Source organism: Myxocyprinus asiaticus, chromosome 4 (genome assembly GCF_019703515.2).
Source record: "Myxocyprinus asiaticus isolate MX2 ecotype Aquarium Trade chromosome 4, UBuf_Myxa_2, whole genome shotgun sequence".
NCBI lineage: Eukaryota > Metazoa > Chordata > Actinopteri > Cypriniformes > Catostomidae > Myxocyprinus > Myxocyprinus asiaticus.
The window spans coordinates 18,642,298-18,658,467 of record NC_059347.1 but is presented as its reverse complement, the minus strand read 5'-3'; the positions used below and the strand labels follow the sequence as shown (position 1 = coordinate 18,658,467).

The 16,170-nt window shown below is 39.9% G+C and overlaps 1 protein-coding gene across 2 annotated transcripts in view; it reads left to right on the top strand.

Annotated features, from left to right (window-relative positions):
• LOC127440207 (alpha-tectorin-like) overlaps nt 1-16,170 on the top strand; it is a 58,028-nt gene that overhangs the window by 15,230 nt on the left and 26,628 nt on the right. For both annotated transcript variants that reach the window (XR_007897093.1, XM_051696669.1), the window contains exons 2-10: nt 6,641-6,713; nt 6,955-7,094; nt 8,130-8,417; nt 8,588-8,725; nt 8,934-9,099; nt 9,415-9,647; nt 11,520-11,699; nt 11,879-12,449; nt 14,805-15,418. Coding sequence is in view for 1 of the 2 variants with exons in the window: in XM_051696669.1 (XP_051552629.1) it covers nt 6,650-6,713; nt 6,955-7,094; nt 8,130-8,417; nt 8,588-8,725; nt 8,934-9,099; nt 9,415-9,647; nt 11,520-11,699; nt 11,879-12,449; nt 14,805-15,418 (2,394 nt within the window). In the remaining variant the exon portion in view is untranslated. The remainder of the gene's footprint in view (nt 1-6,640; nt 6,714-6,954; nt 7,095-8,129; nt 8,418-8,587; nt 8,726-8,933; nt 9,100-9,414; nt 9,648-11,519; nt 11,700-11,878; nt 12,450-14,804; nt 15,419-16,170) is intronic.

The following is a 16,170-nucleotide window of genomic DNA, read 5'->3' as shown; positions in this document are numbered from 1 at the left end:
GAAATTCATTGGTCTTATTGTCCAATATTGTTCAACATTGTCTTATTGAAGTTGTCGATGTAATGTCACTCTTCTATGTAATTACATTTGTTTTATAATTAAAGGCCATATTACAATGTTCATTCTAAATGAACAGAAATTAGTTAAGGCTAGGGTATACTTTGTTTTTCTACATTATGTCTAGTTCATGGTTGAGCATTCTAGTCTTTCAAAGGGTACTCTTTTGACCACAAGCCTTTACAGATATATTTAACGCAAGCGCACAACAAATTGCATTGTGATACTCTTTAGTCCAGTTAAAGGGATAGTTCACCCATAAATTAAAATTCTCTCATTGTTTACTCACCCTCATGATATCCCAGGTGTGTATGACTCTCTTCACCAGAACACATTTGAAGAAAATAGAAAAATATCTTAGCTCAGCAGGTCCGTAAAATGCAAGTGAATGGAGATTTCTCATTTGAAGCTCCAAATATCACAGACAGTCAGCATAAACGTCATCGATACGACTCCAGTGGTTAAATGAATGTCTTCTAAAGCGATACGATCACTTTTGGTTCAAAAAAAGATAAATATTTAAGTACTTTTTAACTATAAACCATCGTTTCCATTAGGTTTCATGAGAGGGTGGAGTCCAAGCGGTCTCTCGTGTGACGTATTCACGTTGCCATAATACAGAGGTAATCTCACATTCTCCACTCAGTTGAGACATCCAGGATGAGCACACAAATGCACCATTGTGAGTAAAGAAACAGATACATTTTCATTTTTGGGTGAACTATCTCTTTAACTCAAGGCACATTTGCAGACAACAAAAATGGGCTGTATGCGTGGATTGTGCTGATGAAAGTTCTGCGTTGCGCATTGTGCATAAGACATAGTCGCACAAGGAAAGCAGAAGCATACATTAGCCTTTATTCAGCTGATACAGATGATACTAGTATTCAGACAGCACCTATGTCATGCCCTCATTTTGTTATGATCAAAAGTCTACATTAGTTTCAATTTATGGAACTCCTTCCTGCTGAGAAGATCAGCTTACACCAGCATGAATTTCCATGCTAGTTCAGTAGTGGTTTTGTGCTGATCTGGCTGGTGTACCAGCAAAACTTAAGCTTGTTGAGCTGTTCACCTTTGCCTGTTGCCAATGGTTCACTGTGGTTTCTTGTAACTCTTCTGTTGTTGCTTTAGTTGTAGTTGTTCTGTTAAGGTTAGGGAATTTTACCCAAAACTCACTAGGGACAAGCCACTGCAGAAACCTCTTACAAAGCCTAGGCAAATGCTAGCATCCAATTGGAGTCTATCCAGCCAGACAGCCACATGCTACCTTGCCACCTGGATCACTGAAGCTGTTTGGCTGATAAAAAATCATGCCTAATTGGTTTCACCACTTTCTGAAGTGCTGGCCTATCCCTGTCAAGCCTACAGGAGAAAGCTACACGTGCCAAATTTGGCATCGCTGTCACACCCACACACTAACCCACAGCTCTGTCCAACCCAAGCTTAGAACTTCTGTCTCCTTAGCGGCCTTACTGTTGGGCAGCATAGCCTCCCAGAGTGAAGCAGGAGCCAGAGTTCACCGGTGGATCAGCAACACTGATGAGCTGTGCCAATCTGAGAGAAGAGGGACAAGGGGTTACCAGGGCATGAAAGCAGGGGTAGGTTACAAAGGTCACACAGGGAACTGCTGAGGGATTTTGTGTGTTTTGGTTAGGTGGGGGTTTTAAGTAATTTTTTTTCATCACCTCACTCATTAACTAAAGCAAAAAGAGCTGGCTGGGCAGCTGGTAGCCTGATCCACCCTGTGCACCATGGAGCAAGGAAGGCTGAAGGAAGCTCATTGTGTGGCCAGGAGGGGGAGATGTTTTCTGGGAAGGTTTGGGTTACCTTAAGGGGGCTTGACATTGTTGAGAAAAGGAAAGAAAATGAGGGCACAGCAACTGCCTGGCGATGGATGCATGAAGGGGGTTTGGATGAAAATGAAGATATTGGATGACCCAGTCAAGTTCTTGCCCAGGATAATTTCCTGCTTCCAGGGTCAGGCCTGGTGGACCTACCAGCAAGCTACTGCAACATTAGTGCTTTCAACAACACTCGAGTCCTTTCCCACGGAAACTGTTTGTTGACTCCAAAGGCCCTCGTTGTACCCAATGACATTATGGTAATTCGGTCAGCCTGATTTGGATCTGCTAGGTTTGGTTGGCAGGTGGTTGATGGCACTGACAGTTTGTGATTACATTTATCAGACACTTGACTCCTATGCCCAGACAGTGGAGTCAATGCTTATCGCTAAGCTCATAGCCATCTCTTGTTCTTAGAGGGATTGAAACTGGTTGTAAAGATGAAGGATTATCTCAACTGAGTTGACCTATTCCACAACCACAAAGGTTTTTATGGGGAGTCAAGATTACATAGAATGAGTGACAAATAAAAAGAAAAGGAATAGAATGATAAGCTGTATTAGCAAGCTCATTACATTGCAATAATAAGATGATGGTGTGAAGATTTGGATTGCTGTCTCCCTCATCCCCTCATTCACTTCTTTCTTCTCTTCATGCTCTATCTGGTCATTCCAGCACAAGATGATTTAACTGTCCAACAGTCAGTCTGGGACCACATTGCACTCTTTGTCAAATTATCTGTGTCCTTGTTGTGCACTAGTTTCGTTAAGAGTATGAGCTGCATTTACACAACAAAGCAACAAGGTGTAAAAGAACCCTCCACTGGGACCCCAACATTGGTCATAGGGAATCTGGGGTCTGCGTCCATCCAGTCAGCTTTCACACATCTTTCCCCGCTCCGGTGTCTAGTTACATCCACTGTCCTCCTAGAAACAATGCTATGTCTGACTCAGATCTCTCTCCCATCTCCTTCCCAGACCCTATCATCGCGGATGCACCAATGATTTCCCCCCTTTTGTTATCTCAGCACCACATCTATGGAAATGAGTCCCATTTTGAGACAAACCCAGGGTTCAGTGAGCTGTTGCAAATGAGGCCGTCCTTAATTAGTGCAGGGAGCCTAGTAAAACAGGAGGGGGAGCACTGATTTGCTCACACAGATGCACACACAGAGTCCAGGCTGATTCATGTTAATTTGGTAACCCAAGCCCTTCTCTTTTTTTTCCAAATAAAGCAATGTTTTTCTGCCATGTTTCCTTTTGTAAATAAATGCCCCTATCATGGGCAGAAGAGCCCCTGAAGAGATGCAGTGGACTGTGCACTAGCCATGGAGAGGGCTGCTGTCTAGGGAATTGGGGATTATTCCAAAGGCCTGACATTTTCTTCAGAAATCCTCTGTGCTTTCAGGTTCAGTTTCAATATTTCTCTTTACTTACTGTGTCAAACACCAACCTTCACTGGTCCACAGCACACACACACACACACACACACACAATCTACTTTCTCTTTACCACTCTTTTCTCTTTCTTTGCCTCTTTCGAAAGTCTCAACCCCTCTCTGCATCTCCACCCCTCTCTCTTTCCCTCTCCACTTTCTATCCTCCCTCTTCCCCAAAAACTGATCTCAGATTAACTTTAACACTATCCCTGGTGCAAAAGGTAGCTCCTGCCTCTGATGCGTCTCCCTCCAGTAGAGCCGTACAGGGAACCCACACACTCACTCCTCCTCTGTCCTCTCATTTTGGGATCACTTTCTCCAGACTTTTGCTCTTTGAAATCAAGCGTACCCTGAGGCACGGATTGGGCTCTGTTTGCCATTCTTGTCCTTGGCGGTTGTCCTGTGGAATCAGACCAGCAGAGTGCTCTGAGTGAGTAGAAGATTTAGGAGGGTTTTCTGGGCATTCTCCCCCTCCCTTTTTTGCATCCAAGAGCAGAGCCCCTCCACTCTTGAGACTGTGTTGATGGTACCCACTTGGATGTGACTTAGAGGCTGATGCACAGGTGATGTGCTGAACTTCTGTCCTCTGAAGGCAGGTGAGTGCCATTTTATGAGTTGTGGTCTTTGAGCTCTAGTGTTTTGTTCTTGTTTGTTTTTTTCCTATTACAAATTGCCTCTCTGTCTCTCCTTGTCTGTTTCTCACGAGTGATGTTCAGATGCTCTCTACCACTTTTACACCCCCATTCTCTCTTTGTTTCAGAAACACACTTTGTGTGTGAAAAGGTAAATGATAGGTTTTAAATACCAACTGGTAATTAAGTAATTTTCATAACATCTATCAATGGTATTAATGCCAGTTGTCAGACAGGCAGCCCGTTAGAGAACTTTGCCAGTCTATGTAATGTGATGTGGAGAGCAATGGATTTGCCTGTTGGCATCTCACACTGTATCTCATGGTTCACTTGGGATTCCCATCGAATGGCAGTTTTGTCTGTGCTGTGATTTCATGATGGAAGATGTTACACAGGACATTATTCAAACACATAGGCTCTCCTTAGGAGACTAGGTTTCAGTTATGTTGGAAGGTGGATCTTTTTTCCTATTTGGCAATGAGAAGCAATGGTACACTTTTTTTTAAAGACTGAATTTATTCCTCATTCAAATAGATTGAGTTAACATTTACAGTAGTATCTATGGCAGTTTTGAAATACTTTGTATGATGATATCCTGATATTGTAAATGCAATTTGCATTGAGATTTTTAAGTTTTCTTTGACTTCTATTTGCATTTACACTGATTTCTAAAAGGATTCCTTGTGGACAATAATAATCTTATTTTAATATTATTTGATTATTTTAATTTTATGACAAAAAATACTTTGTCTGCTGTATGGTGCATACTGCAGTTTTACAGAGCTCAGTGTTACATTTAATCTGTTACATTCTGGTAAAGAATTATCTTACTGAAAAATGTTAAGGCTGACTCACACTTGATTCCATGTCTTGATTAGTAGAGCCAATGACACAACAGTTGTGACTTTTGGTTCAGTTAAGTGGGTGATGATGACATCTGACAACATAATGTTGGATATGCGATAATGTGAAGTAAGTATTTGAGCTTACAAGATTCACAACTGAAAACTAAATCGTAATTGCATTTCCATGCCTAATACAGTTAAATGATATATACTGTAACAGTGGGGTTCAAAAGTTTGACTCCACTTGTGAAAATGCATCTATTGTACTGTTTTATTTTTAATAGTTAATTTTAACACTTCTTTTCATTATAATTATATTACCAGCTTAACAATTTGAGTAAAAAGCTTAATTCAGATTTTAAGCTGAATTAAAAACAAAATTCTTTGTATTTGGTATAAGCCTTTTTGGTTTAAAGACAGCATGCCCTTGAGCTGCATTGACTCCTGATGATCCATGTTATCCCAACATTATTTGAGAATGTTCCAAATAGCATCTTGTGTGCTTCAGTGGAAGCAAGGAAATCTGGCCTTTTATATAAAATATTTTTCATGGTCAATGACACAAATTTGCGATTAATTACCTAGAAACGGGAAAATCCGTTTTTATTATTATTTTTTATTTATTTTTTATTTCTTACTCATTCTACAGTGCACCATAAATATTTTAAAATCCTAAAACTTTGAGTTTACTCAAGGTTTAAATTTTCAATGTGGACTCAAACTTTTAGACCCCACTGTATATATAACGTTATCTATTTTCATGTTATAAAGGCTATAAATTAAATTGTTATGTAATAAGTATATTTAAATTATTAATCCAATTCTAGTACTTAGCAGTATTTGTCACTTAGCAGTATTTTGCATTTGAATATTATGTAGATTATTTAAAGGCAAGTGTCAACTTTGCTGGAATCACCTTAATACAAGATTACTTGTGCATTAAATTGGGAGGAAATTTGGATGCATCAGTTTAAACCATCTTTGATCACTTTTGCTTAACTGATTTCTCATTACCCCTTTTGAAAGTCATTTGGTCATCCATTTGGTAAACTACTGTATGTGTTTACCAAAAACGAGGACAATGAAATATTGTTTTGTTTCAATTTTTTTTTACAGCTTCCCCATCAAAATAAATACTATGTTCTTATCTGTAGCACCACCATTTCAGGAGATGTCCATTTATTTTGGCACACTAAGTTTGGGCAAATCTAAAGGGACTGAAACTCATACTTCAGCCCCTAAGGGTTTCTGTAAAGACACTGGCAACTCAAGCCTGCTAAATTAAACCCATTAGCCTCACTGTTCACAACCCTTTCTCTGATGCCAACAAGTCATAGCACATAAACACTTGGTAATGGACCTTTCAGAAGATGGAGAGGAGCGAGGAAAGTTCTCCCAGCCGCAGGCTCATTGGAACTGTATAGGCCTAGAACTGCATCACCATAGCCCACTCACATGGTAGTGCTGGAGAATGTGATCCCTACACATTGTTCCCCATCACATAATGGAACCTTTTCAGCTCAGGGTGAACAGGCCCATCATGGAGGGGGAGAAAGGGCCAGAATGCCCCCATGGGAGCCCTGGGAGACTGCTCTTTAAAACGGGGAAGACTGGAGACAAATGTGTCTTGGCCTAGTTGTTACTTTTTTTAAATTTGCTTATTGCCACGCTCAGTATTTTTTATATAGAAGAATTGTCAAAGTGTATCATATGAAAGTTAATGATGTTTACAATGCCGGTGGCACTAGAACATTACTGTTTCTTTTAAGTTCGTGATGAGAATTTAACGGCATACCTCTTGAAACTCCACATATGTGTTTCTCAGGTGTTTAGGATGGTCAGAACAGGCACTTTGGTCTCTCTGCTCCAGCTCTTCAGCACCCTTGCTCCCAGAGGAGGTAAGTGATGTACATCCTACAGCCAATAAATCTTATTCTGCCTCCATAGTTCCTAGAAGCATTAAATGTAACAGTTATTACACCTTTATCTTCTGTCATTATTATCTAGACACATCTTTAAATTTACATTAAAAGTTTAAATTAATTCTTTACAGTGCATTATACCACACTGACAGGGGCACCTGAACAGTGCTTTTTTCTTTGGTGACAACATTTCTCAATTTCCTTGCCCCTTGCTTAGCTTTCTCTCAGGATACCCTCTACCCCTTTGGACCAGCTCACAGGGATTTAGAATCCCCCAAGATGGATGACGGCAGCTCTCCAGAGATTCCGCTACTCATTCCATTCATTTTCTTCAATGTGCCTTATAGGTCCCTTTATGTAAGTGTTCAATATACAGCACTGTGCAAAAGTTTTAGGCACTTGTGAAAAATGTTGCAAAGTGAGGATGTCTTCAGAAATAATGACATAAATAGTTTTCATTTATCAATTAATGTCATACTTAGTCCAGTAAACATAAAAAAGCTAATTCAATGTTTGTTGTGACAACCTCTGCCTTCAAAACAGCACCAATTCTTATAGGTACACCTGGACACAGTTTGTCTTGGTTGTTGGCAGATAGGGTGTTCCAAGCTTCTTGGAGAACTTTCCACAGTTCTTCTATCTATTTCGGCTGTCTCCATTGCTTCTGTCTCTTTATGTAATCTCAGACTGACACGATGTTCGGTGGGGCGCTCTGTGGGGGCAATGCCATCTGTTGCAGGGCTCCCTGTTCTTCTATTCTAATCTTTTCTATTTGCAAAAGGAATGTCTGGAAGTCTAAAATGTATATTTCCTTTTGACACATTAAAGCTGAAGATATAAATAACCATCTTAAGACAAATATTTTTGTGAAACATCTTATGTGCCTAAGACTTTTGCACAGTACTGTATATATATATATATATATATATATATATATATATATATATATATATATATATATATATATATATATATCACCAAAAATCTTATTGCAACAAAATGTCTAAAATGATGTGACGTCAAACATAGGTGTCCATTTCAGCACTGAATTGGGAACTTGGTGTTATTTAAATAATCCCTTAAAGGGATAGTTCACCCAAAATTCAATTGTCATTCACTCACCCTCATGTTCCAAACCAGTATGACTTACTTTCTTCCATGGATCGTGATGGATGATGTTAGGCAGAATGAAAGTCTCACTTATATTGTATGGAAGCAAGCTGCAATCAAAGTGAAGAGTGAGGCTAACATTCTGCCTAACATCTCCTTTTGCGTTCCACAGAAGAAAGCAAGTCATACGGGTTTGGAACAACACAAGGCTGACATGAATTTTCATTTTTGGGTGAACTATCCCTTTAATTAATTCGTCCATCCTCCTCTTTGTCCCCACAGGTCAACAACAATGGAGTGATCTCCTTCAATATTCAGGTGAGTCAGTTCACTCCAGAGGCATTTCCCCTCAGTGACAGCCGTTCCTTCATTGCCCCTTTATGGGCTGACGTGCACAATGGTATCCGTGGGGATGTGTACTACCGTGAGGCAACAAAACCCGAGATCCTGGAAAGGGCCACTCAGGATGTCAGAAAGTATTTCAAGAATAGGGCTTCCTTCACTGCCACCTGGGTCTTTATTACTACCTGGAACCAAGTCACCTTTTATGGAGGCAGCCAGACCACACCAGTGAGGAAAATAGATTTTTTTTCATATTGTTTTATTTACCTGACTAAAATCTAAACTGTGCTTCTGAGGAGTATGTAGTATCAGATCACCAGTGCTAAACAATGCAGGGCTCAAAGATTCAAAAGAGAGAAGAAACTGTAATTGTACTTTTAATATTTTTTTTTTTTTAGGTAAATACGTTTCAGGCGGTATTGATCTCTGATGGCCAAAGTTCTTTTGCAATGTTTAACTATGGAGAGATTAATTGGAGCACTGGCACAGCTAGTGGAGGAGACCCTCTAACAGGCCTGGGAGGAACCACAGCACAGGTAATCTAGCAAAACTAGTCTATGATATAACAGCTGTTAGAAAAGTTACAGTATATTATGATCTACTTGATGATATCCTTCTTTGAAACAGATGTCAGATGGTCAAATCTAAACTTTTTCACCCTCTGAAAACCTTAATTTGTACAACATGATCTAACTTCTGCCTCTCAGTCTCTTTCTCATTCTCTGCCATGATTGTTCTCTCTAGGCAGGTTTCAATGGTGGAGATGTCAGCCATTTCTTCAACCTTCCCGGATCACGCTCAAATGAAGTATTGAACATTGAACAGACGACTAATGTCAACTTGCCTGGACGGTGGTTCTTCCGCATTGACACAGACCAGATAGACCCAGCAAATGGCTGCAGCCACATTGGTACAAAAAGAACATTTGCATGTTCCTTAACTTACCAGCCAATAAGCACTGAGAGCAGCAAATACCTTAAACAAAATGGTTCATATGTTTATAACCTTTAATTATAGCTCTGTTTTGGAGATTGTTTTTTTGAGATTGATGATTAAAGTGAAACAGCACTTTAAAGATTAATAGCCGTATTACTATAGCTAGAGCTATTAATTTAATTGATGTTTTCATGGCATCTGACACATCCTTGTTGTTCCGCATGAATACTTGCAACACAACTGCTCTTCACCTTATGCCCTTTCTTGCTCTGCAATCTCTCTCTTTCAGGGCGGTTTTACCGGCGTGGGGAGTTGTTCTGGCTGTCAGACCAATGCACTCAGCGATGTAGATGTCTTGATGTGGATAATGAGGTGATCTGTCAGGAAACTCCATGTGGTCAGTTAGAGACTTGTGAACAGGTGGAAGGGGCCTTCTACTGCCAGCCCACCCGCACCAGCACATGTGTGGTGTTTGGAGACCCCCACTACCACACTTTCGATGGACTTCTCTATCACTTCCAGGTACACTTTAGGATTACAATGTCCCCCTTTTTATAAAAAATCATAGTAAATGAGGAACTTTTTAAGCAAGAATGCATCTTTAAATGAAAGGAATATAAAAGAGCATCATTCTTCACAGATTTATTTCACAGATATCCATTATAAAAGGTTTTGTGAGGTAAATTAATTTTTACAATGGGTCGGTTCATTACAAAACTGAATATCATTGATATCAGCAGGGTTGGGAGGGTTACTTTTTTAATGCAATCCATTACAAATGCTGATTACTTATTAAAATGTAATCAGTAACTTTATCCAGTTACTTCAGTAAGAAAATAATGTAATCAGATTACTTTTATTTTTGATTGCCTCAAGATCGCATCTGTAAATAATGTCAAGAGAAAAGCAATATATTCTTGAAGACATTTAATCATGCCTTTTGAATGCAAACTAACCATGTTTGAGTAATGTAGCTATTATTATATATAAGAAAAAACATGAAAACAGGGGCAGTGCCTTCTTATTAGGAAAACGGAATATGTTCAAATGTAGAACAACTCAGGATTTTTAACCAAATTAGGTGAGTCCTCTATCTGTTACAGAAAATAGTTATTTTCTCATCAAGCAAACACGGTTAAAACAGATGCACTGAATTATCTTGGTTAACGTTAAACAAAATCTGACAGGATATAGGCTACTTCAGATTCAGAAACACTACCAAGTTAAATTCTGCCATTGCAGTTAGCATGTAGACTAATTCACACTGACCATTCATTAACTTCCGACTGCAATAGGTAGATCACATACAATCTTCATCATCATCATCATCAATATTATTATTAATGCAGTGCCTCCAGTGTCTGTCCTCTGCTTGCTCATGATCCACAGTCAAACATCACCAGCTAACGTTTATGGGTGATTCTATGTTTATATTTAAGGAGGAGTTTAATGACAAAAATTTAATAAATAATAATAATAATAATAATAATAATAATAATAAATAAATAAATTAAATATTGCTTTAAAGAATAGATTGAAATAGATAAAAAAAAATGTTAGTGTGTCTTGATTTACTTATTCCTACTTTCTGAGTTTTAAAATGTTACATTTGCCAGTATTTCTCCCTCACCCTTACTTTTGAACATTTATAATAAGTATCAAAATCAGATAAATTATCCATTGCTTTTTCCCCTAAGAACTTAATAACATTTTCAATTCATTTGGTATTCGTGTACAATTTGGATTTTTTTTAACAAAGAAAAAATTAAATGCTGTCCCAATTACTGTTGTCATTACAACATGAATGCATTTCAAAGAACAGTTGTAGAATTTCAACTGAAGTTAAGATGGGAATGAGAAGTCACACTAAAGTTTCGACAGTAGACGTCCCATGTACTGGAATACTGTCCGTTCGCCGGGGGAAGTGGTAATTTCTCCGCTTCTATTCCTGCTCCCGTGAAAATGATCGAAAGACGGTCTGATGGCAAAATTAGGGAACACTTATGACTAGTTTTAGCTATCCTAGCTAACGTTATTTTCGTGGGTCTTACCTTTAAATGCCTCTTTTAATTATATGTCGGGTCCTTGGAAAATCACTGCATCTTCACAACTGGAAGGTAGCCTCTAAATTGTGATGAAATAGCCCTTAATGGTTTGACCTCGTTTGCCTGGAGAGCACAGTGTTGATGTAAGACAGTTTTTAATTGCGCATGCGACAGTAAGTGGCGCCAGATTTACGTGAGTCACGAGAGACCCAGAAGAGACACAATTTTTGTATCCTGATTACATAACACCGTTACAAATATTCCGCTACTCCCCAAGCCTGGATATCAGTAGCAGTTTGTCAAGAACTGTGGGAATTAACCTCTAAGATCTCCTTGATCTCTCTTCCAGGGTACTTGCTCGTACCTGTTGGCTCGTCCGTGCTGGGAAATGCCTGGTTTGCCTTTCTTCAGTGTGGAGGCCAAGAATGAGAACCGCGGTGTGACCTCTGTGTCCTGGCTACGAGATGTCACAGTAGAGGTGTATAACCACCGTGTCACTCTACCCAAAGGGACTCTGGGAACCGTGCAGGTCAGCTTTCTTCATGTTTCTGTCCTTTAAATGTGAAGCTGTTTCTCCTGCTAATTTGAATCGCTTTACAATCAGTATGAATAGCAGCCTAGTAGATTAAATTGTTCTTGCAAGACACAGGCAATATAACCTTTCCCAATGCCTTTCACTTTCATGTATCTTTGTTTCTGTGGTTACAGGTAGACGGCCTGATAAAGACTCTCCCTGTTCAACTTCAACTAGGCGCAGTCAAGGTTTACCAATCTGGTGTTTCCGTCGCTTTGGAAACAGACTTTGGTCTCTTGGTGACCTACGATGGATTGCACTATGCCTCCATCTCCCTCCCCAGCTCCTATTTCAACAACACTTGCGGTCTATGTGGCAACTACAACGATGACCCTGCCGATGACCCTGTGTTGCCAGATGGCTCTCTGGCAGAGAGTGTAGTGGAACTGGGTGGTAGCTGGCGAGCTGAGGACACAGATTTTCGTTGTACAGACGGCTGTGCCCAGAACTGTAGCCTGTGCGAGCCAGCAGCCGAAGCGTTCTACTTTCGCTCAGATTACTGCGGGCTGATCAATAAGACTGATGGGCCATTTAGAGACTGCAGGGCTGTGGTAGACCCTACAGCATTTGTTTACAGCTGTGTGTATGATATGTGCAGTAATCGTGATAACATCACTACCCTGTGCCAGGCTATACAGGCCTATGCACTTGCATGCCAGGCCCTGGGGGTCACTATACGACCTTGGAGATCACGCTCTTTCTGTGGTGAGTGATACCAGGTGTGAATGTGCCTTCAAAGACAAAGAGAATTCAAGAGGGAAGGTATATCCCTCTCAAGTGTCTTTGTAATAGATTCATCAATAATTCAAACACTACAGAGCACAATAATCAATGTCAACCCTGCTGAAATAAAAAAACAGAATAGCTGGTCACCAGCATATGTTGTGTTGTGAATGCTGGTCCACAACATGGGATGCTGGTATGCTGGTGTTGCAACAGAGATTTTTGAATAACTTATTCAGCAACAGTGGTGGTGATTTTGATTAATTTTAGTGACTTGATTCTTTTGATTCTTTTCAACAAAAATATTTGTTCAGATTCGTTCATTGATTCGTTTACTGACCAGATCTTCAAGTTACCCCTTTGCGCCTGCAGTTGGTGCCAAATGACCATCTTTTAAGTAATTGCATTGAACCGCAAGCAGTAAACAAGTCTAATTATCCTTTATTAAAACTTTACTGAGAGACTGCAGTGTCAAAGCATCATAAGTCTTCCCCCAAAAATGACCACAAAGCATTTCTATCATACTGTGAACTGCTGAGCATGACTTTTTTAATCAAGCTATACAAAAAAGGACAACAATACTAGCCTAAATATAATTATGAGTTTCAATAATGTCCGTATATCATTGTAATGTGTGGTCATCAATGACTTTTATTTGTAATTCCTCCAGCCCCTTTTCTTGTTGAATGAGATTGGCGATATAAACGAACGACATGCAGATCCTCCTCTCGGTCACAGATCATTGTTCATGATGACTGATTCGTTCATGTTGGTCGTGAACGAGTTTACCAGTACACTCAGTTCGTTCATGACACGAACAAAATGACAGACTAGTTCAGTCAAGTGGCGTATTCGTTCAGTGGGTCCAACCAATGATATGCTCCTTCACAGCCCGCTCTCGAATGCTATTGACTCACACTAAAGTCAGTCTTTAAAAGCAACACAAAGTAAAATTCCAAAAAGGAATTTGCATGTCTACAAAAGTACGAAGACACTTTCAAAATAGTTTATACACCATAACCATATTCAACACAAATGGCAGGTCTTATTTTCCCTAGATTTTGTCTAATGCTGGTCTTAATTATTCCCAAATAAAGAAAAAGTTCAAGAAAAGCCTAAACATCGTACACTGTGCATCAAATCACATCATTTCCATCTGTAATTCATGTGATTTTAACTGTGTGGTCTTCAGTAATTTTTACACATTCATAAATTGGGGATTATATTTTGTGTATACCTATAAACTTGTCTTAAGTGCATTTCACACCTGTCTCTAATTGTTGAACGCGATTGACTCACATACTGAACTGAATGAATGACACCTCCGTCTCGTTCAGTCATTCAGCAGATCTTTGTTCGCAAGTCATTCGCGAATGAGTTTACCATTCAGTTCGTTCACGAACGATATCTCATGTCGTTCAGACTCAAATGACTGACTAGTTCAGTGATGGGGCGTATTCGTTCAGCAGGTTGACCCAGTGATATTTTCCTTAACAGCCTGCAATTGAATGCTATTTGCTCATGCTGAAGTCAGTTTTTTGAGGCATGAAAAGCATTAGAGCTCATTAGCTTCGTAAGGGAGAGGCATCAGTGAATGAAAAATATGAGTCAGTGTAAGGAGGTGAACGAGAACAATTCGTTCACTTAAAAGATTAGTTCAAAAAGACAGGTTCATTCATGATTGAAACATCACTAGTCAGTAAGACTTCCTATTGCTGGTAAACCAGCATTACCATTTCTGGATCACAGAAATGTAAGCGTAAGCATAGTTCAAGCAAGAAGATCTCGGGATTCATTCATCAGGCATCACATCCAATCATAATACAGTCTCCGCTTTATTAGCCTGCCAGCTGCCTCTCCCCCCATCCCACCCCATCTCCACCAGTTTAGGTCCCATCCTTACGCCAAATTATATAAGTATATTTTCATTTGTATTATTCCAAGAATCTCGAGTCTTTCTGATAGCAGTGGAGTGATGCAGTACAATCTTGGCAGAGCTAGCCAGGTCGCAGTGGCCTGCTGCATTATCGGCTATAAAAGGCTCAGAACCAGATCAGAAATGTGCAGTACAAGTTGAGCTCAGCACAGAATTTGGCCTTATCTGCATAAATCCTTTATTTCTAGTGAATTGGGTGCCAAACCAACGCAGACAGCGCATGCACATAAACAGTGATTTTACTGGGTGCAATTCATTCTTAGTGAATTCCCCTCTTTTAAATTAAATTAAGTACTGAATATAGTATTGAATAATTTTCCTACTTTCTTTCATAGATATGTTCTTTCTATGCTCAATTATCATCTGAACTGCCCTTTTTGTATTTTTCATTGGCCTTTTAGCACTGACGTGTCCTGAGAACAGCCACTACCAGGTCTGCACCAGTGCATGTCCTGCCTCCTGCTCCGACCTGACTTCTCCCCTTTACTGCACCCATCCATGCACAGAGGGCTGTCAGTGTGACCAGGGCTATGTGCTGAGTGGTAGCCACTGTGTCCGTCACTCTGAGTGTGGATGTGAACGTGATGGCCTCTACTATGCCCTAAATGAGTCCTTCTGGGCGGGGGAAGGGGGTGAGGTGGGTGGCGAATGCTCCCAGCGTTGCGTGTGCGGCCCGATAGGTGAAGTAGCATGCTTCAACGACTCTTGTGGTGAAGGAGAGGTGTGTGTGGCAGAAGTTGGGTTGCTGGGGTGTTACCCTCGTCGCGAAGCAGTCTGTTCGTTGACTCAGGCTCAAATACTGGCTACATTTGATGGGTCCACAATGCTATTCCCTGATGAGAGCTCATTCTACCTGGTGAAGACTTTGGGCCGCTTGCCTGCAAACGTTACATCAGTCGAGGTGAAGATTGGCAGGAAGCTGGTGAATAAGGGCCCTACATGGCTACGGCCAGTGGTTGTTAGGGTGTCACATTTGGAAGCACAGATAGGAGGCTCAGATTTTGACTTGATCAAGGTTTGTGGTGGCTTTTAGACTTTAATGATTTGCAAAAACAACTCTCATCTCTGTGGAACAGCAAGATGCTTTTAAAGGAAGAGTTCAACCAAAAATTTGAATTCTTGTATCATGTTGTTCTAAATCCGAATCAATTTCTTTCTTCTGTGGAACACAAAGATATTTAATGATAATTTCCTGTTGACTGAATTCAATACAATTGTAATAGTGCTTAATAAACCACCCAAAAGTGTCATAAAGGCTGTCTGAAGGCAAACAATCACTTTGTGGTGACGATGTTGATAAGAACAAACCTCACTGTTTCTTGTGCGTCTCCTGACTTCATGATGCTTGGTCACGAGACGCGCATGAACCAATGAGGTTTGATGTTTGACATCATTGTCGCCATATTAGATGCAGCGCTGTTTACATACTATATCAATGATTTAATTTGATTTAAGAGTGAAAAACAACCTAAATTACAATCTGTTCATCATGCATAGTGGTCGTATGCTTTCAGAAGACTTGGAATAAGAGGCATGGACTACTTTTATGACACTTGTGGGTGCTTCATTGAGAGAGTCTCTATGTATAGCCATTGCACTGAATTCAGCCAACAGGACTGGATTGAATAGAAAGTCATATAGGTTTGTTAAGACATTTTTGGGTGAACTATTCCTTTAAAAAGACACCTCTTGGGTGTCTTCTTGGTACACCTAATTATAACAATATCTTTATTTATATTTTTCATGGCTCATATGTCTCACATGTTA